Source organism: Paralichthys olivaceus, chromosome 16 (genome assembly GCF_024713975.1).
Source record: "Paralichthys olivaceus isolate ysfri-2021 chromosome 16, ASM2471397v2, whole genome shotgun sequence".
Lineage (NCBI taxonomy): Eukaryota > Metazoa > Chordata > Actinopteri > Pleuronectiformes > Paralichthyidae > Paralichthys > Paralichthys olivaceus.
The window spans coordinates 1,510,732-1,534,015 of record NC_091108.1 but is presented as its reverse complement, the minus strand read 5'-3'; the positions used below and the strand labels follow the sequence as shown (position 1 = coordinate 1,534,015).

At 46.2% G+C, this 23,284-nt stretch overlaps 1 protein-coding gene across 6 annotated transcripts in view; it reads right to left on the bottom strand.

The window, feature by feature from the left end:
* Positions 1-23,284, bottom strand: part of dip2ca (disco-interacting protein 2 homolog Ca) — a 92,765-nt gene that overhangs the window by 48,066 nt on the left and 21,415 nt on the right. For 2 of the 6 annotated variants that reach the window (XM_069511536.1, XM_069511537.1), the window contains exon 1: positions 9,789-10,025. The exons of 1 other annotated variant lie outside the window; for it this stretch is intronic. In XM_069511536.1, the coding sequence (XP_069367637.1) occupies positions 9,789-9,984 (196 nt within the window). In that variant the 5' untranslated portion in view covers positions 9,985-10,025. Of the gene's footprint in view, positions 1-9,788; positions 10,028-21,781; positions 21,839-23,284 lie in introns of those variants that run through there. 3 more of the 6 variants (XM_069511540.1, XM_069511535.1, XM_069511534.1) reach the window with 3 other exon arrangements.

Genomic DNA, 23,284 nt, shown 5'->3' with positions numbered 1-23,284 from the left:
AACGCCTCCCTGTTCACACTCCAGGCCTCGGCCCAAATCAAACATGGCTGCGCGCATTAATGTTAGACCACTGGAAAAGAAGAAAGCCTCAAATTCAGGGTGCTGAGAGGACAAAGTGACGATTAACAAACACAACTGAGGGACGAGTTGGACGTCCTCTTTTCTCACATTTGAATCTGTTTGGAGAACAAAAAGACGTCACACTGACCTTCCAGAGACTCAAGAGCCTTTACGAGGTGAAACTTAAGTTTAAAAAGTTTTATTTTCTGCCCCTTCACCATAAAAAAACGAGTGTGGGTGGTGGCAGAGTTCTCTAAAGGTTTACGGCTGAAGGAGAAGAAGTTGGGGTGAAAAACTGAACTTTCCTTCAGTCGTAATGTCACCTTCCATAAACAGAAGTCACAATGACACTGAGAAAGCAGTGAAATATTCCTCCACTCCCACACATTTCCCCTCAACTACTCTGTATATCCCACTTAAACTGGGGCTATGGAACAAAAACACTCGTTTCCTTCAGCTCAGAGCAGATTTAAAACTGTGTGGCAGCAGAAATATGAAATCCAAGGGCGTTACAGCCTGAAGTGACCACAGGAACTGGGTGTGAAAAACTGTAGGAGCTCTGGTTCTATTATATGGAGTTTAAAAGTCGTCCAGGAGGGTGACCAGACACTGAATAAGATACAAGATGTAGAGTAATACGTGTTTTTTGTAGTGGGAAGGTCCCGGGGTTGATTCTGCAACACATAACGACATAACAGAACATTTCAAACAATATGGACCAAACCTGAGCTGTGTTTATCTTTACTCTCTTCATTTTTTCACACGTGTGTATTTTTAGTATTGTTGCCATGCTGCGAATCTTGTTTCTCATCTGAAACAAATACGGAGAAAGAGTGAAAAACGCAGCTGGAATGTTACGACGTTAAAGTGTCAAAAATAAAGCCTGTAATTTAACCACAGCAGCAACGGCTCAGGCTGGACATCATCCTGCAGCCTGGATCATGTCCATGATATCAGCAGCCCAGAAGCCTGAACTATGCCTAACACACACACACACACACACACACACACACACACACACACACACACACACACACACACAGCTGGTGCTTAACCACCTCTGGTGACCCCAATCGTTCCAACTGTACAGACTAAGTTTCCACAGCATCTGTGCCGGCCACATGTGTGTATCTAACATGGCTAATATGGCTAATCCCTAGGCCCACACACACACACACACACACACACACACACACATTGAGACGACGATGTGCAGTGGTGGGTTGATATCAACAAACCAAATCCCTGTTTGACCTCCCAACTGAACAGCTGGTGCAAACGACAACAAACCCAAACCGTCAGGTATTTTAAACAACAGGGCAACGTCAGTGGACGTGACAGACGTCAGAACAATCACAATTTTAGCGACTGACAATGTCAAAATTCAGATTCAAGTTCAGGTTCAAATTCAGAGAGAAAAGTTTGTTTTGCAAAATATCTACATTGGAGTGAACAATCACGTACATGCCAGTAGAACCTCGCCCCCTAACCCAAGAGCAAAGAGGACTAGGATTCTGCATTTGGTAGAAATTAACACGGGGAAGACAAAAGTGTCGTAAACATGAGTTATGAGGGCCGGCGTCCTCACAGCGAGGACACGAGCGCTGGTTTGATGGAGGAGGGAAGGTGTAAACCTGAAGGAGACCCCTGATGTAAAAGGCCAAGAGCCTCAGGCACAAATCACAGCCTGAGACGGAAGAGGGAGGCCAGGAGATAAACTGCTGGTTATAAAGGCCACAGCTGACCCTGTGTTTCAGTGCAACTCAGCCGGAGGAAATAAAGGAGATTTAACCAGTCATCACCCGAGTCCCCCCCCCCCAGAAAAGGTCCGACTTCGTTAACCCCATATCTCCCTTGATTAGGATTTAAGGCGGCGTGAACCAGCATGAACATGTTTCATTACAAAAGTGTGATTTGACCACGATGTCAGACTTTGACATTAAATCTCACGTGACAGGTGTCGTCTGTACATAAGAGTCAAATATCACCACTAACATCAACAACCAGATTTATTTTTTTCCTCATCTGAACGCCTTGTGTGCTGTGACGAGGAGGAAGAGGAGGAGGAGGAAGAGGAGGAGGAAGACCAGCTCAGATTTCATTACATTCTCCACACGAGTCAAATGCCTGGGAGGTGCCTGCTTCCCTCCCAGCCGTGTGTGTGTGTGTGTGTGTGTGTGTGTGTGTTCGAGCACTTTTTCTTACCCCACCTCTCTCTCCCTCTTTCTATCTGTCAAAATTTTCAAGTTTCTAGAATGGATTTATCCCACAGGGTCGCTCTGGGCTGCTCCCATGAGCCACTGCTGCACCGAGAGATAGAGAGAAGCAGAAAGGAACAAAAAAGAGGAGAAGAGAGAGAGAGAGAGAGAGAGAGAGAGAGAGAGAGAGAGAGAGAGAGAGACCCTACAACACATTTGCCAGATATTTACAGTAAATGTATTTTTCTGTTGTTGTATATTCAGGATCTTTTGGCAGCTCGGCTCATGTAACATTTATGCCAATAAACACTAATGAATTGAATTCACTTGAGAAGGGAGGCGGTGAGTAATGCTGCTAAACACACACACACACACACACACACACACACGGCAGGACTTGCACACTGCCTGTGCCCCCCCACCTTAACAACTTTCCTCACAGCAGCAGCTGGTTCATTTCATGCTCAGAAAAAAATCAAGCAGATCGATTGAGGCAGGAGGAAAAGAGAAGCACAACACACAGAGACAGAGAGAGACAGAGAGAGAGAGGGAGACAGAGACAGAGAGAGAGACAGAGACAGAGAGAGAGAGACAGAGAGAGAGAGGGAGACGGAGAGAGAGAGGGAGACAGAGACAGAGAGAGACAGAGACAGAGAGACAGAGAGAGAGAGGGAGACAGAGAGAGAGAGACAGAGAGAGAGAGGGAGACAGAGACAGAGAGAGGGAGACAGAGAGAGGGAGACAGAGAGAGAGAGACAGAGCAGCAGCACTCATGATTTCTGACGTGTTCACCACAACGTCGTGTTCCAGCCTTGTCCAACAAAAAACCCACACACACGGCGATGAGCCGCCGCAGCAGCCCTTCGTCGCCGTCGTCACTGCTGCATCAACAGGTGGTGTTTTCACTCTCCTGCATCAGGCCGACACTTTGCACACACCCCGCACGCTGTGCTGCATTTTAATGTCCTGCATTTGAAATTTTAAAAAGGTGCATTGGTTGGTATTGGTAGGCCTGACATGTGTCATACATTGCTTCGAGGCGTTCCTGAGATACTATGTTCGCAAGAGTGGGACAGCCTGAAAACACGATGCCTCCGGCCACACGGTGTCACTGGCACGGAGACATACAAAAAAAAAGAAAAAGACGCACACATCCTCACACAGTCACATGAGCAAACACATGACCGTTCAGGCCAGAACCGATTCCAATGAGACAGGAGACCACTGTGACGTCCCCTGTTGGTTTGTGAGCTGTTGTTCTGAAGCCTCAGTTTGACATTGTGTCCAGCGCCATCTTGGTTTTTTGAAACCAGAAGTAACCATATGTGGAGGAGCCACCCCCCCCCATACAGTCCGGTTCTCTCTGGTCTGTTTGACTCTAAATGATCATAACTGAATAAATGAACATCAGCTGTTTGAAGAAGACTTGAAACTAGAGACTGAGACAAAAACTCCTGAGGACAAAGTTTCCTGACGTTATAAAGTGAGAAGAGACATTTTCTATAGAAACTACCAGCGGCGTCGCCTCCTGCTGGTCGGAGACTCTACGTTCATTTTCACATGTTTTTGAGCTGCGGCGGAACGAGGACCCAGGTGTGTGTATTGTGTTACATATGTGTGAAAACAGGATGCTGGAAAAAGACAGAGGGGAACTGAGAGGCCAACCCAGTCAGGACGCACACATCCTGGTGAGAACACACGGACGCACAAACACACTCATGCATCAAACACAAGAAGCCAAGACCATCCGCCCTCGCCGTTACACTTAACAGGGAAGGTAAATGGTAGTCAAACAACTTCAACAATAGACCTACAATTCCCATAATTCCACAGAAGGAGACAGAAAACTTCAGACCACAGGACGTTGCTGAGCAGCAGAGCGGCCTCTCATTTTACACCGAAGCTCAATGAAATCTTTATTTTGACATCCTGCGGTTCAGACTGCAACAACAGGCCACTGAGCTTCAGAATAAGATCAACCGCCACCTATTTTAGATTTGACTTCACACACACACACACACTGCTGTGACAGGACTGCCTATTATTGTCTTTCTTTCTTTTCAGTCTTATCAGATTTTTGCTGCTCTGGCTTCACGTTTCCTATCTCGGCTCTGTTTAGTTCTGATGAACGTCTCTGATCTTAAATTGAAAGTGTCGATATTTGCTTTTATCTTGGTTGGTAATCTCATATCTCTGTCTGTTCTGCTCTGTATGGTTCGGTCACATCTTTAAACCCAGTGAGTCGCCTGCTGAGTTCAGATCAGTTGAACAGATTTATGAAATATTCTTTGTGAAAGTTCGAAGACCCACGTTTCTTCCTGAAATGTCAAACATGCTGCTGAAGGTCCGTTATGATGCAGATCAACAAGGACCATAAAGGAATAAAGGATTGATGCAAAATCAGCTGATTCAATTATTTTGAAGAAACAAAAACACAAGAGGGGGGGCGGGGGGGGGGTGATCACCGACACCGAAGCTCTGCAACATTTAATGAAACACACAATTTGAGGCAGTGGAGGCTACTACAGGAAGTCTCTAGTCCGTAAAGAGGAGTTTAAACTCCATTAAAACAGTGTGGGGTAACACACACACACACACACACACACACATAGGACCAGCAGGCTGTGAGCTGTGGCGTGTTTCACATGGAGGAACATTTGTGACCTGGTGCAGAGGAGGGATGGACGTGGGAAAATCGAGTCGAAGCATTTGGAGCGATGACAGCCTCATCAACATGTGAGCTACAGAAACAGCTACAAAGAATTTCACTTCTTTGACCAATGACTAAATGATGATGGACGCCACTTCTCTCGTTCCTCCTGTTGTGCCAAGTAGCTAGGATACGGGTGCCGCCATGTTGCGCTCGTGTCATCATTTGGCCAGAATCTGTGCAGGGGTGATCGGGTTGTGGAGCTGTGGTGACAAACATGAACACTTGAACACACATCAGTGTGATAAGAACTACCTACATTTTTTGATGTTTTTAGTTTGGTCCATGTCCCATCTGCTAACATGGAGAAGGCAGGGGTGATGACGAAGTTTAAATTTAAGTGCATGTGAACACGCTTTAACTGAGTCAGTTTGCCTGTTGGACAAAATGTGTCAGCTCGACATTTCAGTGTTGTATTGACTTCCCACTGAAAAATAATATTTCAGAATGAATTTCACTCCCCAGTTTTTCTGCTCCCATGAAACTGTCTCAAATTCACACATTTATTCCGCTAGAGGTGCAGCAAGGAGTGTTATTATCCGATGTTGAAAAGCACGCTGTTTGGCGTTGTGACAGCAGTGGCGGCGTTCCCTGCCCGTTCAGCATATCCAAAACTGGACCTCTAGGGGTTTTGACACCCACCGACCCCTCCCACACTCCCACGGCAACGGGAGAAACACAGCAGACGTATAAGCGCGTGTAGAGCCACCTCAGCAGCTCCAGTCAGGGATTGTCCCAGGACACAAAGCGAGATGTGGCGGAGGTCCACCAGGAGCAATGACAGCACAAGAAAACTGTCTCCGTTGTACTGCTGCAACCTCCGTCTCACATTACATCTATCCATTACTCTCCAGCAAATCTCTACAGTCCTTCAACGTGGGAACAGATGTCGTTGTTTTACTTGGACGGCACCGATAAAGATAAGACATCACACACAGAACAGCTGAAGAGTCCATGTGTCTCCGTCTGTTTAAATACAAACCTAATGTGCTGATCTACAGCTGCAGCACAACTGAAAGGTGGAGGACCACCACAATCGAATCAGTTCATCCTCGAGTCCGATTAAAAGCTCAAAAACATAACGTCTCCGTCCACTGTCACATCAACAGCAAACATCACAGCAGGTCCACGAAACCAAAAACTATTCAATGAACAATAAAATAAAAAACTTGGAAAAACACAGACGTGAGGAGGGTTAATCATCCTGCCAGACAAAAACAGATGGATGAGTGGAGTTTAAAGGTTCAGTGTGTAGAGTTTAGTGACATCTAGAGGTGAAGTGTCATGTTGCAGCTGAATGCTCCTCATCTCACAGCTCCCCTTCCCAACACGAAGGAGAACCTGTGGGGAACTCCAGTCGTCATGACGACAGTAAAAATAAAGTATTTAAATATAAAAAAAAAACATTCTAAGGTAAAGAAAACTACAGTTCATACAATGTAGATGAAACACACCAGTGAAAACATCACATTATTTCACGTTCACCTAAATCTTACACGCTGGACCTTTAAGCTGCTTCACAAATCCAAACCTTTTCTCTCCTGCAGCTGCAGCAGTGACTCAGCAGAACGCAGCAGCAGCAGCGAGACGTCGCTGCCGCATGACAATGACTGAGGGGTGGAGGGGATTAGCCTTGTTAGCTGTTGTTAGCGGCAAAATCAGTCCATCAAAAGCCATCGTCCGTCAGGGGAGGACGAAGCGGAAAAGAGAATCGATCCACGACGGCTCCGGCGAGGTCAGCCCTCACTGAGGAAACACCTGAGGGCTGAGCCTCACTCCAGGAACGACTGCCTGATTAGAATAAATTACCATTCTGACGTACGGTGTGTTCTTCTCTGTCGACGCCTCTTGTGCAGGTGGTTTGTGCTTGTTTGGATGAAAAGAAATAAATAAGACTTTAAGCAGTTGAAGTCGGTTCACTTTCGGATTTGGGACGAATTCAGTGAGCACGGGGAGGAAGGTCGAAAATTAAGAATACAGCAAGCGACGGCAAAAAAACAAGCTCGACATCAAAGCACATCAGGGTGTTGAGAACGTTCCCACAGATCACAGCGCTGCCGTTCAGCGTCCAGTCTCCCTGCACTTGTTGTCATGTTGAACTAATGTTGACCACAACAGCAACAACAACACAAAGCGGTCCACTGACGGACGGACGGATGAACCCGTGCACGGAGTGGTGGGCTGTATTCCCACCAGCAGGTGGTCCTCTGAACGCTCGTGACGGACTGACACAGGAACTTGTGGTATTCAGATCACGCAGCGTTCTGCTTGCTACTGTAAAACACAGTAAATCCTCTTCCTCCTCCGTCATGCACCTCCAGGAGCAGCTGTGCCTGTCCCCGCCCCAGCCACCCCCCCCCCCCCACATCATTCAACATGGAGGCCAAAGTGTGTCTTCACGCTGCTGACAGCAGATCCAGATCTAAATCAGTGGAAAACAAGAGTGATCTTTATCCGTCACATCTGGTTATTTCATTCTAAACACAATTATGCAGCGACATGTGAACTGCTCAGCAAATCAATGACACATATCTGCTCTTCTGAATCTCCAGTGAAGGAACTGAAGAGGGTTTGTACCGAAGAGGTCGAGAATTCTTTCACTTCTTCAGGCCTCGAAATGAATCAGATGGTTAACAATTTAAAAACAAAACAAACAAAAACATCTAATTCTAAAGTTCACATCCTTGTTTACTTATTTGTGACAACCGGAGCCCCTGTGTGGACTCGCCGAGCACAAGATGCGAACTTGAGGAGAGCTACACCTCTGCTGAAGCTAACGCCCGGGTCTCAGGCGGGTCTGAATCCTACGGAGGATTTGTTGTGCTGTTGTGAACGCGTCTGTAGTAACGCAGTCATCATGCAGACAAACAGTCAAACAAACACGATGTCTTCGGTGGAGGTGACTTCTCCGCTCATATGAACGACGCTCTGCAGCGCCACCGCTGGTCAGATAAAACAGGAGACATCAGAGAACCAGGCAGTTCATGCACTCGTCAAAGTTGTTCAGGCCTCTTTTGTCTCAGCTTGCTGGACAGTGTCAATCCACAGGATGTGGACCAGCTTAGCTCCTCCCAGCTCTGTCCTGAACCTCCACTGTGTCCATCGGAGCAGAGCGTCCCACCCAGACCACGAGACAGACCTGTTTTTTCATCTCCATCAATCTTTCACGCTGTCTGAAACAGCACTAACATACGTTGGAACAAATCCCGTCCAACAGAGCATTCAACTCGTCCTGCCGGGTTCATCTCCACACCAGGGACCTCTCACCACTCCCTGTCTCTCGCTCTGTCTGTCTCGGTCCACCTCGCTCGCTCTCTGACAGTCTGACCTGCTGTGCGCTTCCTCCTCTCTCTTCGGTGTCTCCACCTTTTGTGCTGCCGTCTCTTTCATCCTTTATTTGATCTCCAGAGTGTTCCCTGTTCTGTCCTCTGCGTCTCCATCCGACCTCAATATCTGACAGATGCCGTCCACGCCCATCCAGACCCCCCCCCCCCCACACACACACACACACACAGGGATTTTATAAGAGCTTTCATTTTCTTTCACTTATGAAATTTGGAAAAAGTTGGAGATGCAACTGTAACGTTGCATCATATTCGTCTCATGACGCATTTTGATATTTCTAAAATCTCTGCCTGATACTGAGTGTGGTCTCGGAAGTCAGAGCTGCAGCCGGGGGAAGTCCACACTTCACAAATCAGGTGTCAGCAGATATAAGTCAGTCTGGACACACACACACACACACACACACACACACACACACACACACACACACACACACACACACAGCCTTTAAGAGTCTTATCTGCGACTGTCAGTTTGTGAACGTGTGAAGACAGGACACAGCATTAGAAAGTGTGTGAGGCTGGAGGTGCTGCGTGTCAGAAAGTTTTTCCCGTTTTGCTTTCCTTCACTATACTAATATTAAAATCAACACATCAGCATTTTGTTTTATTCACTGACGCATTTCCGAATGAAATGACAGAAAATAATTTACTCATAAATCTATCGTGAAAATCCTTTTGAAGCAGCTCAGAGAGGCGACTGTAAATATTAAATCATTTAAAAACTCATTACTGATTCAAACCAGAGCTTCTAGCGAAACATCACAGCAGTGGAGAGTGCTCATGTTTTCTTCTCAGACTACATCTCCCACAATCCCACTGGGAAACACAATGAAAGTGATTCTTTGTCTGTCGGCAGCTCAGACTCCCCGAGCTGTAGCGTTGCCGCTGTCTAGTAAAGGAGCCTTTTCTACGTTGTAACTCGTGTCTTCATTAATGAACGAGTCCTTGAAGTGGAGCTTGTGTTCGTCGGCTCTTCTTCATGCAGACATGATGGATTTAATACATTTTATTACCGACTAATTAAATCTGCAGACGAGCAAACAACAGAATCTTATTATAATTTACAAATTTGTAAGACTGAAGCTATTTTTAAACGCCGGCTAAAGGGATTATTCACAACCTGGACACCGCTGCTTCACATTAAGGGCATATTGATGATGTAAATAAACCCAAGGACGTGCTGCCATTTTAACTTCCATTGTTCTGCATCTAATAAATACTTTCATTGCATTTTTTTTTAAGAATTTCAGAAAATTGTTAAAAAATAGTGGCTATAATCTTCCACAGGCCAAGACGACATCTATTAAAAGTCTTGTTTTCTCTGATCAACACTTTTTAAACTAAATTTACAACAAAGGATGACAAAAAAAAATCACTGCAAATAAAAACTTGAATGGATGAACAAAATGCAGCTCTAACTAAGTGTCCTGTTTACAGTTTATATTTAAATACGTCAAGATTTCAACCCTTTACCTCCAGAATCCAATGAGTTGTTAGCGCTCCCCCTGGCAGCTCGCCGTCGCTCCCTGACTGACCTGCAGACCGACTGACGGGCTGCTGTCTCGGCGTCTGGCCTCGAGTCCTCAGGCGGCGTCACAAGGAAAACGCTCCCCAGAAACGCTGCCGCTCTGTCTCCACAATTCAGGTGTGTGATTTTGATCTGCTGCATTATTAAACCGTGGCACAGTTGCAGCGTCCCGTTTCCCTGCTGATCCAAATCTGTCACTTCACCTCACACTCCGCTCAGGGTGACGGGGCCCTTCTGGCCTGGACGGACACACACACACACACACACGTGCATTCACACACTAAGCACAAGACATGTCCCTGAGCAATATGCACCCCCCCCCCCAGTACAAAAACATGCAAAAATGCATCTTATGCACACTTGCAGAAAGCCGAGACCATATATGATATAATTTATAATAAATGCAAATTCAGCACAGAGGAGGCCCTTAACCCAAAAACCTAAACTCATAAGAAACTGATAAGAAACCCTTTTTCTCTCCCCGATACCGACAACGATCGAACTGACGTCTCGCAAACAGTTCACGATGTTGTTTTACACGTGGGACTTTCCAAATATTTCCAAATTACAGACTTCTGAACTAAGTCCGGCGAACGCTGCAGTTCTGGAAACCCCAGTTTGTCAGCGGCAGAACGGCACAACTGCTGTTTTGGAGTAAAAGAGAAGAAGAGAATTCTGGGGGAAAAAAATGACTGTAATACTTTACAGACATCCCATTGGATCGTACATAGATTTGCCTACTCGCCTTCAGTTTTGGACGCGGTGTTGGAAACAATTCTGATGCTGGTATCTGTATCCGAGCATCTTGAGCGCACTTGTCTTTCAAGCGTTCAGTGTCTCAAGAGAAACTGTGTGAGATCTAATAAATGTCTGGAAGTTTGTTTAGCGGAAGAAAAGAAAGAACTTGGGGTTGCGGAGTTATTAGCCCCTACTTGCATTGTGGGTAATGCAGGCACCAGGATTTGACAGCCAACAGGAATGCATGTAATAAAAAAACCTCTCTGTGGCTCTGCTGAGTCCCGGCCAGAGAGTAAATAAAATAAATAAATCTGTCCTCTGACTGAAGAGACTCTCCCTTCAGTTCACTTGAGGATACCGCTAACACTCGTCTCAGTTTCTGTTTAAAGTCGCTTCCTTTTCTTTCGGTGTTCCCTGTTTGTGTTGGCTGACAGACCCTCGCTCGCTCTCGTCCACGTTTGCATTCCTTTGTCTTCTATTTTTAACTCTCCATCTCATTTTACACTTTTTAAATGTTCACACTCTGTCTTTACCTCGTTGCCCCCCTCGTACACCTTTTTCCCCACATTTTTCTCTAATCGTCCCTCGCTTCTGTCCGCTCGTTTCACTGTGTCCATGTATGGGCAGTGTGCTCAGAGCTGACTCTCCTTCAGGCAGACCAACACAGGGTCAACATTTCCCAGGATGTCAGAGGGACTGGAGTCCTGCTGGCTGCATCACCAGAGTTGCTTGGTTGCAGAAAATGCGAGGAACGAAGGTGGAGAGATTTTTTTTTTCTTGGAGCAACGACAAAGTGGAACTGTGACTGACGGTAAGTGTTCGCCGAACTTTGCATTCACCGCTCGTAATCGAGTCGTGACTGAGAAGAACCAAAGAATGAAAACAATAAAGATGGCTGACATATCATCTGGTTTGCCCCCTGGTGGCTGGCTGCGGTATAGGTCATAAACCCTGCCACCGTTTCCAAATGTCTCCATTTTAGATACGTGAAAACATTGACGTGTTTTAAAATTTAAATTGTCGTAGCGTGAACGTAGCCACAGAGTGCGCACAAAGATCCAGCAACAAGACATGAGCGACACCTGAGCAACGGACTAAGCACCTTCTGTGTGAGGCAGCATGTTGGCTTCACCTAAAGTTCCCGTCAGATGTACGACGTCAACGTAAATCCAGTCCGATGTAAAACCTCCATTCAGCTCCTGCCGCTGTGTCAGCGGACAGTACAGAACCATTGTTACTTCGACCCACAGGAGCCTTGCGTTCCCGTCAGAGAACTGTAAAGTTAAACAACTCGAGCAGAATAAACACAACGAGCAGCGTAGTTCACAAGCTCACAACATTCAGCTGGAGGTTTGTGTCATTTGAACAGCTGCCTGCTCCACAAGCGCTATAGAAGACGGGGGCGGTGTGGTTTTTACCCTCCAGGCAAAAAGAGTTCAAGAGTCCACACAAGCGGCTCCACCGACCACACCTGTCATCAGAGGTACATCCCATCTACGTGGGCGTGGAAACCGTTTTTATGTAATTTGACTGAAAATGAACAGAGGAAAACATTGGTCCGGACAGATTTGTGGTTCAGAGTCAGTGTGCAGGTGGTTTCCTGGGTATCAGCTGACAACTTGTTGTTTACACCACGTAATCGATTATGAAGTTTTTTCTTTATTTTGAGGATGAATTTCAACCCCTGACGACATCGAGGTTAAGACTTTGTTTTTTTTACTCATATGACAAAATTGATTAACTTCTAAACTAACTTCATCTGTGAGTTACTGACGTGCAGGAGCTTCTGTTATTGAGAAACATCTGTCTGCTGCTGCAATCCACGATGATGTGCAGGTAGCATAAGTGTGCGTAACAGAACTTGTTATCTTTCATTCCAGCACCCACTGGAAATGATCTTTCAAATATGTCACAAACATAAATATTTGCATCCAGTCCTGCAGCGGCTTCAAGCTGAAGGTTTTTATTTACCAGGAGAAGCTCGGCTTCACACCACAGAACACTACTGCTGCTGTACTTTAGTTCAGAGAAATACAGCAGTCGAACCAGAAACCTCCCATCAGCAGCAGACACTAGGGCTGTCACGTTTTATTTGAAAGTGGGGAAAGTTCATATTTGACCTGTAACGATCCGTTCAAATTCAAAAAATAGAATCTAGAAGCACGTAAGAAAAGAAGCAGGCAGAGCTGGAGTGTGAACATTCTACCTGTTTCACTTCCAGCAGCATGCGCTCATTTTATCCATCGTTAACGTAAAGACATCGACTTCCTCCGTTTAGAGTTCCTCTTATCTGGACCTCCTGTCACAGGTGAACCTCTCAAATCATTTCATATTTTATTTCCTTATCAGCTGCAGAACTCCTGCTGCACTTCCCATCTTCCTTCCTCCACCTTCAGCTCCGCTACACTAATGCCGTCAGCGCAGCTCAAAGAGAAGCTGAATGCACAAGGACCAGCTGTAATTAAGTCGAGTGTCTCGAGGCTCCGCTCACCTGCTGCCTCGCTGAAGCTCTGCTGACGTTCACTGGGGCTGACCAATACTTCATTATGGCTTAAGTGAAAAACAATCGATAGCAGCCAGCAGTGCAGTCGAGTCTGGCCGGCCTCCGTCTGGCTTCAGTGTCAGGCATCAATCACAGGCGGAGAGAGACGGAGGAAGAAAAGCTGAACTGCAAAGTTTCACAGTGAAGAGCCAGCAGGTCCTGAGGAGTGCTGATAGGGGCGATGTGCGTCCGGCAGCTTTTGTGATGACATTAACGAAAAGCGGGGGTTTGACTGCGAGACGAGATATCAGGCACGTGAAGAAGTGATGGACACTTGAGCTGCCTGGATGCTTCATGTGGAGGAGATACCATCGTTAATCTCCATCAGACATCAAAAATATCGACAAAGCCGCGGCAGTGAGGGCCGCCAGCATCGCAAGACACGTGATTGATATCGAAGACGCCACCTCGCTTCAGATCTGAAGAGGAGAGCTGAACGCTTACACTCTAAACTGCGTTCTGATCGTGATTTGCAATGAACTGCAAGCTACTCCAAGCATGCCTGATTCTTTTTTTCCATCAAGAAGAAAGAAGAGTTATTTCCTGGGAAATTAAAGTGAAGAGACAAAATAAAATCCTGGATCTGTGCCCCCCCCCCCCCCCCACGATAAGAGCGGCTTAACAAACTCATTAGACTTGTTAACTGTGTCCCCACCACCAGGGACGGCCGCAGGGCAACTGTTTGAACCAGCTGTGTCGGAACCGGAGCCTTCTGGGTCCCACCCCTCTCGTTCAGTTGGTTTTTAATCTTCCTTGCGAACAAACATGCAAACTAACAAACAAACAAGCGTTCAGGGGTGGAAACATAACCTCCTTGTTGAGCACAACGCTCGGAGTCAGTCCAGCGTGTACAGGGTTTAGTTTCAATTCCACGCACAACTTTACACATAAAAGATCAGAGTGATAAAGAAATGAGCAGTAGTACTGTCGTCAGAAGGTAAATATCTCACTGACCTCATCACGTGAACTGGAAAACCACAAAGTCCTTTACTAGAGCCACATTTCAGGAACTAGACCCCTCCCTGTCTTTTGTCCTGTCTTTCCACGCCGATGATACTGTCCTCTAACAAAGACATCTTCATTCAGTGGACATGAATGGACTGAAGAACCAGGCAGAGCACAATGAGTGTGGCCGTCCCTCCGACCCCACCCTCCACAGGGAGGAGGGTGAATCTGTAGTTTCAGAGATTATGTGGTGCAGTAAAAACTTTATGTGTCTTTTATGTTTTCATAAAACTCGACATGTTCATGAAATGATTTCTGGTCGAGATGTGGGAGATTTTGAAACTGTCGAGGGAAACTTGACGACTTCTGGTTCATTTAATTCGACTAAAATATGTTCTGGATCATGACCAGTAAATCAGATGTGTGTGTGTGTGTGTGTGTGTGTGTGTGTTCGGCTAATGGCACACAACGAGCGAGCAGCACTATTGGCAATAAACTCCACGTCTTCAGTAATATTTCCACTGGACTCAGTGAGAATAATCCCAGACAACAGACCAGACTCCGCAGGTACAGAGGAAACAGACGGCTATGAGGACGAGTGAAAAACAACAAACTGTTCACTGGACCGATACTGAAGAAATCATCACCAGTTATATGTGAAAACATTTCCAAAGATCAACTTCCTCATTTTCAAACAGACTGAGCAGCTCCCACAGCCTCCGAGCTCATTCATCCAAAAACACAAACCTCTTCACTCTCCACTGTGATTACCTGAGCTGACACTGAGGCCGCGCACTTTATTCTCCACTTCACATGAGTGAGGCTCCGCCACACTTACACCACGTTAATCCAGATTAACGCCTTGCCTGGGCTTCTCCTTCACGCCGCTCATTCACAGTGATGGAAATCCTGTTAATGCAATAGCTTGGTTCAGCCACGGAAATCAAAGTGGTCAAAGCTTTGTGCGACTTTGGCGGAGTTCTTTAAATAGATTCATCAGTTTGCTGATCCTGAAACATTTCTCTGGATTAACCAGTTTCCCCTGCGCTGTGGGGCTATCGACCGAAATATCGATAGTATCAACACCAAGGTGAGTATCGGTATCGGATCGAGGCTAGCGTGATGAGATCGATACTTCTGTTGCAGTTTCTCGTCTCTACATCCAGTAAATTACTCGAGTTTCCTCACAGAGTTCATGCGAGCGAGCGCAGCTTCTCTCCAAGTCTGTCTGCAACGTAAAGTATTTTTTGTTATTTTGCACTCTGGACTGTTTTGTTGAATAATTGTGTGCAGTAAAAGGGGAATGATTTTATTATTTATATACTGTTAAGTTGTTTTATATTGTAGTTAGTTAATGAAAAAACATGTTTATTTGCGTAAAATCTTTGTCCTGTGTTTTATCAGAATCCACTAACTAAAGGCAACATCACAAAATCATTCAATGATCGTGACATTTCAAGTATCGGCGATACTAGCCCTGCATTAAAATCCCAGTATCGCTCAGCCCACTGTCCCCTGAGCTCCGGTTTTCATTTGAAGCGTTTCACTGGAGATGATGATTCCGCCACAGTCGAAGGTTTAACACAAACATTTCAGCCACAGTGAGAGCAGAGGGTGAGAAAGGTCCTTCACTGAGGTGGATGGACGTCATGAATATCAATGTTTGTCATGATAAAGTCAATTAAATACATTTGAATTAAACAGACGATCCATTTTTGCTGAATCCACTGAATTTAAAAACACACAGCTGTTGCTTGAAGTCTTCATTTTGTGTCTCTGATGAGTTTCTTCCATCGCGCTGGTCGAACGTGTCTCCACAGAAAACACAAGCAATAATAATAATTTTCGTTGGTGTTTTAGTTCCTTCAGTATTTTTCTACAAATCTCTATTAACTGTTATTTGCACATGAATGCAGATAAATTAAAAAGCCGACAGCTGAAAGACTTCCGCTTCATCCACTCTCCACACAAACTGTGTTCCTGCCGCTCGGTGCTGCCGCCATCATCACAACAACAACAACAACCAATCAGCAAACACAACAGCATTAAAAGAAATACACAAACTCCACGACCAGACCAACACACACCAGGTTCACACGCTGCCTCTGCCTCCGCTCTCCGAGCTCCTTTTAATGTTTTTCTCAGTTTTCTCCACTGCCACCAACACAAGCCAAGCAATGGACCCACAATGCAGTTTGGCAACCTCTCATTTCGTGGGAGTGCGGATAAAGTAACGCGCAAACTTTATGTCAGTGTTTTCCTTGTTTCGTCGAGAGAGCTCGGTGATAAATATCTGTGGATTGGTCACCAACGGGCCCTCGTTGATTCAAATATGTCAAATATTGTCTTGTGTGGGTTTAAATAACTTCACGGTTGAAGTTCAGTTTCCAAAGTGGAAACAGAAGCAGTCGAGGCAGTTCTGTGCTGTTACACAACCGACGACCCGCTCAAAACCAGATGACTCGGGTCCAAAAATGGCCATCCTGTGAGAAAAGAGGCATTCCTTAAATACTTGAGTTCACTTGGAACAATAATGCATCAGTCCAAACATAGGCCTGCAGCGGCGGCCTGGAGCCCCACTCGGATTTCATTGAAAAAAACATCGCTCCAGACTGTTGTTGGGATTTTATAAGAAAGACAAACCACAGAAGAAAGCAGGATGGAATAAATGCACCTGGACTGTGACACTGTCGACACGGCGACGCTCAGCAGCGGCTGAATAATTGCTCTCCGTGGAGATTTATGGCCATTTGACATCCGTACGAGCCGGGACGCATCAATCACAGCACCAGCTCAGGCAGCATTAATTAAAAATATGAATTTGAAATAAGATGATCACTGAGCCGGGTCACGGTGTAACCCACAGAGCTCAGGCTGCGGCCACCAGAGAGGGAATCATCGCTCGGTTAATTATGATCTACAAATCTACAAAGTGCACGAGGACCACAGAGAAATATCCCCGGAGGTCGGCGAGCTCTACACGTTTATCTTAAATGGCCAAAGTTCTGGTGTCAGCAACAAATTTAATGTGTTTCCATTTACAATAAAAACATTTTTTAACCCCCTTATTCCACCAGGAACCAGACGTGTGTTTGGTGCATGACACTATGAATTCTGGGATGTCTGTGTAAGAAAACAAGTCTCATCTAAAACAACATATGGGAACAGTGTTGGTGAATATTTGTTGTTCTTCTGTTTATCTATTTACATCAGGCTGGATCATGATTGGACTAAAACTACATGTGAGGAATAGTTCCGTGGATTCAGCTGCGTAAAGACTCGGGTATTGTCTCTTTTTCACTCCCATAATGCAACACTCTTAGATCCTGCTCACACTAATGCGGATACTTTTCCTGTGTCCGACACGCAAACCGGGTTTTGAGTCAGATTTTCAAAAACGCTGCTCGGTCTAATAGCAGCTCGATTTATCATCACCGCATCACAACACCAACGTTCTGTCAGAGTCTCACGAACGAATCTGCTTCTTTAAATGCAGCAGAAAGAAATTAAAAAAAAATCATATTTAAGTTATAATGGTTATAAAAACAGGAGAGAGCAGCTACACACACACACACACACACTCACACAGATTCAGTCTCACTGTGCAAACAGAGAACGGGTCATCTCTGCTGTGCACACATGGTCGGGTGCAGAAAGAGAAGCGCGGCAGCAGAAGGCGTGAACCCAGTGTCCTCTCACGGAGAACGTCGAACACAGTCTGCCACGTTGTTTGAGTCTCATCGAAAGAAAACATGAAACTTAAGAGCAAAAGACAAAACTGATGAACCCAGGATTTCTGTTCCGGTTCAAGTTAGTAGAATAATCTAAGTGATCCTTTCTGTTCAATGGGCGACGTATCTTGTGTTGTCGGACCTGTGCAGAGTGTGTTGCTCGGGTCTTGGCTCTGAGATGCGTTGCTCCCCGAGGCTGCTCGGAGAACAGAGAGCCGGCTCTGACGAGTCGCTGAGTCACATGTTTCAGTCTCTGCCAGAATCCAGACGACCGCCAGAGCCCTGCGGCTACACACTGTGTCGGTCCCAAGAACAGTCAGGAGTCCTGTCCCATGAATCCACTGAGAGCCTGTGTGTGTGTGTGTGTGTGTGTGTAATTTGTCTTTTATTTTGGAAATCACAGCTCTGTGTCCCAGCTGACGAGCCTGGCTTGGCCCACGTGAACATTTGGCGTGATGAGTCGTCCGCTGAACCAGTCTGTCAGTGAATCTCTGAAACAGTCGTCGGTCCAAGTGTCAGACAGAGAAACAGTAGAAGAAGCAAAGTCCTGGTTGATTTTCTGCAAAGACAACATTAGGTGAACAACAGACGGAGCCACGGACTGATCTAAGATGGACGATGTGACTGTGTCTCGATCGGACGGACGAGCCACTAGTTGGCGCCGCGATCAACGTCTTTCAACAGAAGCTGCTTTCAGACCATTTTTTTCCGACAACGTCCGAGTCAGTAAAATGTCCCAGGTGAGTCCATGTCAGGATAAAGACGAGCGAGCGAACGTGACGAAGACATTTCTAACACGTGAGGTTACGTGATGCATCTCTGAGAAACACGAGCACGTTGTCTTTGTGAACGTGAGTCGAGATGTGACTGACACTCGGACACACACAGACACACACAGTTTCAGGAAAATCCACAGCTCCCTAGTGATGATGCTTGTTGCTATGGATACCACATGATCTCATCCCAGTTAACGACAACAAGTTTCTCCGGAGCCTTTTTTTTTTTTTTCAGTTACTGTTTTTATTTAGTTCAGTTTTATTACTTCACATATTTAACTGAGTTACGTCGACAGATGACGAGCAAACTGAAGTTCCAGTGGACTAGTTGGTAAACAGATCAAAGTCAGGTGTCATGAGCGTCACACACACACAATCACACACACACACACACACACACACACACACTCAGATGAAAGTGCTATGTGATCCAGCTCACCTCTGCTAACGTGCCGCAAAGTCAGACACAGAGAACTTGCGTTTAGAGCCACTGTGCTGAAGGTTCAGTTTCCACCAGTGTCTTTGAGCTTGCCCTTGAGCAAGGCATTTGACCTGATACAGAAAAGTGAGGAGGGATGTGAGCTGGACAGAAACGAAAGAAGAGAATAAAGACGTGCAGAAGAAGGGAGAAAAGAAGGGAGGAAGAAAGACTTGTTAGAGGAGTGTAAGGATGGGAGGAAGTAAGGAAGGATGTAAGATGACGAGGGAAGGACGCAGAAGGAAGTACATATAATTGTAAAGTTATATACTATACATTTTTAAACCAGTTCTAATTAAACATTTTTATTTTATGGTAAAATTTTACACATACTTATTTTACCTGCAGACTTTTTGTTTTACTGTGTGTTCCCATTTTAAAAACCTGGTTGCCCCGTGACCTCACCCTCCTTTCATCCAATAACATTTTCTCTCTTTATCTATTTGTTCTATTTTCTTTACTTCCTGCTCCCGTGCAAAGATGCACATTGAATCGTGTTAGCGTGCCTTTGAGCAGGGCACTGAACCTGGAGTCAAAAGAGAAACAACCCAATTCCAGTCTTATTTCAAGAGGCTGCAGAATAAAAATCTTCTTTCCGGTCATCCGCTGATTTACATGTGTGTCGTCCGGGCGGTTGGCCAGTGCTGCTGTACCCAGACTGACGGGAAATAAATGAGGCTGGACGGGTCGGGTTTATCGGGGATTGAACCTTTGACCCTTCCCCGTTTGCAGTCCAGCTCATTTAAGCTCAGAGCGATCCAACCGACACCCGACACCGGGTGAGAGGGATTTACATCGAGAACTTATTAACGATCAACGTCCCCGAATCGTGACGCGACGCATTCGGTTGAACGAGCAGTGAGAAAGCGAGACTGCCACAGATTGCTTCTTTTTCTTTTTTTTTTTTCCAAGCTCATTTCTCTCGCTTGCATGGACGTTCTGTCACTTTTCACTGTCACCCTCGTTAGCTGGGAGTGAAGGGAAAGGTCCGTCGAATCAAAGCACGGCGCAGATCTGTTGATCACACAGTGCGTCTGCTGCGGAGCCGCGACGTGAGGTAAACTACGCAGCGTGCAGCAGGTGTGACTCAAATCTGTAAATGTCGTTTCACTACTTCAACTCACCTCGAACCATCTGTGTCGACACACACGACGTTTCTTGGTGACGATGAAACGCTGAGAGTAAAACTGAGTGACGGATCACGCGTCCTCGTACAGAAACAACACAACAGAGTTTCAAACAACACAACACGTTCACTTCAAACGACCACGCACTCAGGTACACAGCAGACAGAGCGAGGGATCAGAACGACGGTTCGGAGGACGAGTGGATTCAGGGTTTGTGAGGAGCACGACGTTCAGCAGCGGAGGGCTGGATTGCACGGTTGCCATGGGAAACGGTGAAGAGCGGGACGTGGTGAGGCTTTGATCTCCTGTGATTCTGCATCACCGACACACAACAGGAACAAACCTGTAACTTTGCTGCACCGATGTCACGTCTGTTGATGATGGTTCGTCTTCTTTGTTTCAAGAGCATCGTCACTAACACTGCCAGGGTTGAGGGTTCGATTCCTCATGACACTGTCTACACTACAGACAAAAACAAATATAGTATATAAACTAAGAAGCTTTAGATGCCCCCCCCCCCCACCACCACCATGCCCCCATCAGCTAACCTGTCACTACGATTGGTCCAATTACCCAGAATCACCACATCAACGACGCTGTTGACCTGTCAGCAGAGAACAAGAGCCCTCGACCCCCTTTACCCCCCCTCCCCCCCTCTGTGAGACCGATGAGTGGCTTTCGGTCGCTGCTCTCTAACGGAGGGGGGGGGGGGGGCGTACGCAAAACATTTCCCACCAGCATGAGAAGCCCCTGGCTTCAGACGCAGACAGATGATGATGAAGACAAACAGCCCGATGAGGAGCAGTTCTGGTAAAACACTCTGGCGTTCATCCAGCGGTGATTGGAAAATCACTCCTAATCGTCAAATCGAATCAAGAGCTAACAAACCGTATTATGAGGTTGAGGACCTCGTCAGCTCCGGTTAAACTCAAGTCAGAAGAAAAGCTGTGTGGAAAAAAAACTGTCTCAAGTTTTATTTAAGTGTTATTTCTGCTTTTAAATGCTTTTATTTTTTAAAGCGTGCACACACACACACACACAGGTGTCAGACACGAGGAGATGAAGATGAATCACTGCTCCGATGCTTCTTTTGTTAAGTGACACTCTCCCACGCGCCACATTTACCACCCTGGGGTTTAACAGGTCACCTATATGAGGCATCCGGAGGTCATGAGAAGCGGCAGAGTGGCGGCGACCAATGGCGGCTAAATAAACCCCCGACAGGTGGTCACACACACGTCTCTCTCTCTCTCTCTCTCTCTCTCTCTCTCTCTCTCTCTGTGTGTCCTAAAGAGCGCTCTGCTCATGTTCCTCAGCACTTCCAGAAACAGAAGACGCCTTCAAACGCTGGAGGAAAAATAAAAAAACAATCCTCATCTCTTCTACCTGGAAATTCATTTCCTGAGCAGAACCAGCAAAAACAAACGGAGACGGCGACTGAACGCTGAGCGAGCACAAACGTGCAGAATGAGACAAAGGGAAAACAGGAAATGAAACGCTTAGAGACATTAAGAGGGGACACGGAATCAACCACCGGCTAAACTGGAAAACCCAAGGTGATTATCAGAGAAAAGGTAAATTTGAGAAGATACTGAACGAACCATCAACACCACAGCGATGGATGATGTTCGAGGCTCCTCTTTTTTGCCGAGTCTCCTTCTGAATCCATTTCTGCTGCTGTGAACCCAAAGTGACTGCGGCAGGACGTCCTCCGTGAGGGAGCGAGAGCCAAACATGTCACTGTCAGATTTCATTCACCTTCTGTGCTGCGTTCACTGTGGTCTCTCCCAAAACAGATCAACAAAACTCTGAGCTCCGAACAACACAGGAGGCCCAGTTTCATTCAACGTGATGTTGGAACACCTGTTTGAATGTGTCAGGATGTTGTATAGTTCTAGACCACACACATACACACACACACACACACACACACATACACATACACACACACACACACACACACACAACATAACATAACAGCAGCCTGTTTCACGTGGTTTCTGCCAGACGCCCCCGAACAAACACATTAAATATGAATCAATAAACAGAGGAACATGAACAGTGGCCCAGTTACATTAATGGAACCAACTGTGTGTGTGTGTGTGTGTGTGTGTACCAGTGTGTTTACTGTGACCTTCAGGCACAGCTGAGGGTCTGACTGTCAGCGCTGCTGTTCATGTAACTGGAATGCATGACGGAATGCCATCCACTGCAGCTTGTGTGTGTGTCTGTGTGTGTGTGTGTGTGTGTGTGTATTTAGATGTCTCTTTAGCAGAATTAGCCACAAAACTGTCATTCACAGTCAGAACAGGAGACGCCTGTTTGCATGTGTATGGAGTTCAAAGTGTGTGTGTGTGTGTGTGTGTGTGTGTGTGTGTGTGTGTGTGTGTGTGTGTGTGTGTGTGTCGATGAGGTAGCCATAGATAATCACACACAAGTTTTTAACAACCAGAGTTTTTCTCCAATATTCAGCAGGAAACTTTTAAAACGTGAAGAATTCTAAACAGAGTTTGGTGGATTTGTTACAGCCGCAGCTCTTCTGGTTCAGGAAGCCGGGGATCATGGGTAATATCTAGCGTTCAGGTGTTTTTCTAATTCAGAGAGTGGGACGACGCTATCAGAGCCTAAACAGAATCAATCCCCACATGTGGCTGCAGAGGGCGCTGTTGTGACATCGCGTTGCTTGAAGGTTTATTCGACCACGAAGTGTAAATGCCGATCCTCTTCCCGAGCAGCATTTTGTTTTGAACTTGTGTGACAAGAATCTGCCGATGTCAACTTTTCCTTCAATCAGGACGCCCTGGAGCAAGGCACGTTCACCTGTTCGACGGGCGGAGCCTCTGTTCACGAGACAGATCAGGAACGTCCGAGCGTTGAACGCAAAACAAGAGAGGCTGAGTTTCCTGTTTCCCTTCTCACCACAGCACATTTTTATTGAAGCTGCCGAACAGACGACGTTAGAATTACACGAGCTCGACAATCACCACATGAATAAGTGCGGAGCGCCGCTGAGCTCGACCACTCGAAGCCTCTTCCACCGCCGCGGAAAGGTCGTCCATCTCTCCACCTGAAATCAGACTCTCAGGGGCCAGACTGCACTGAAG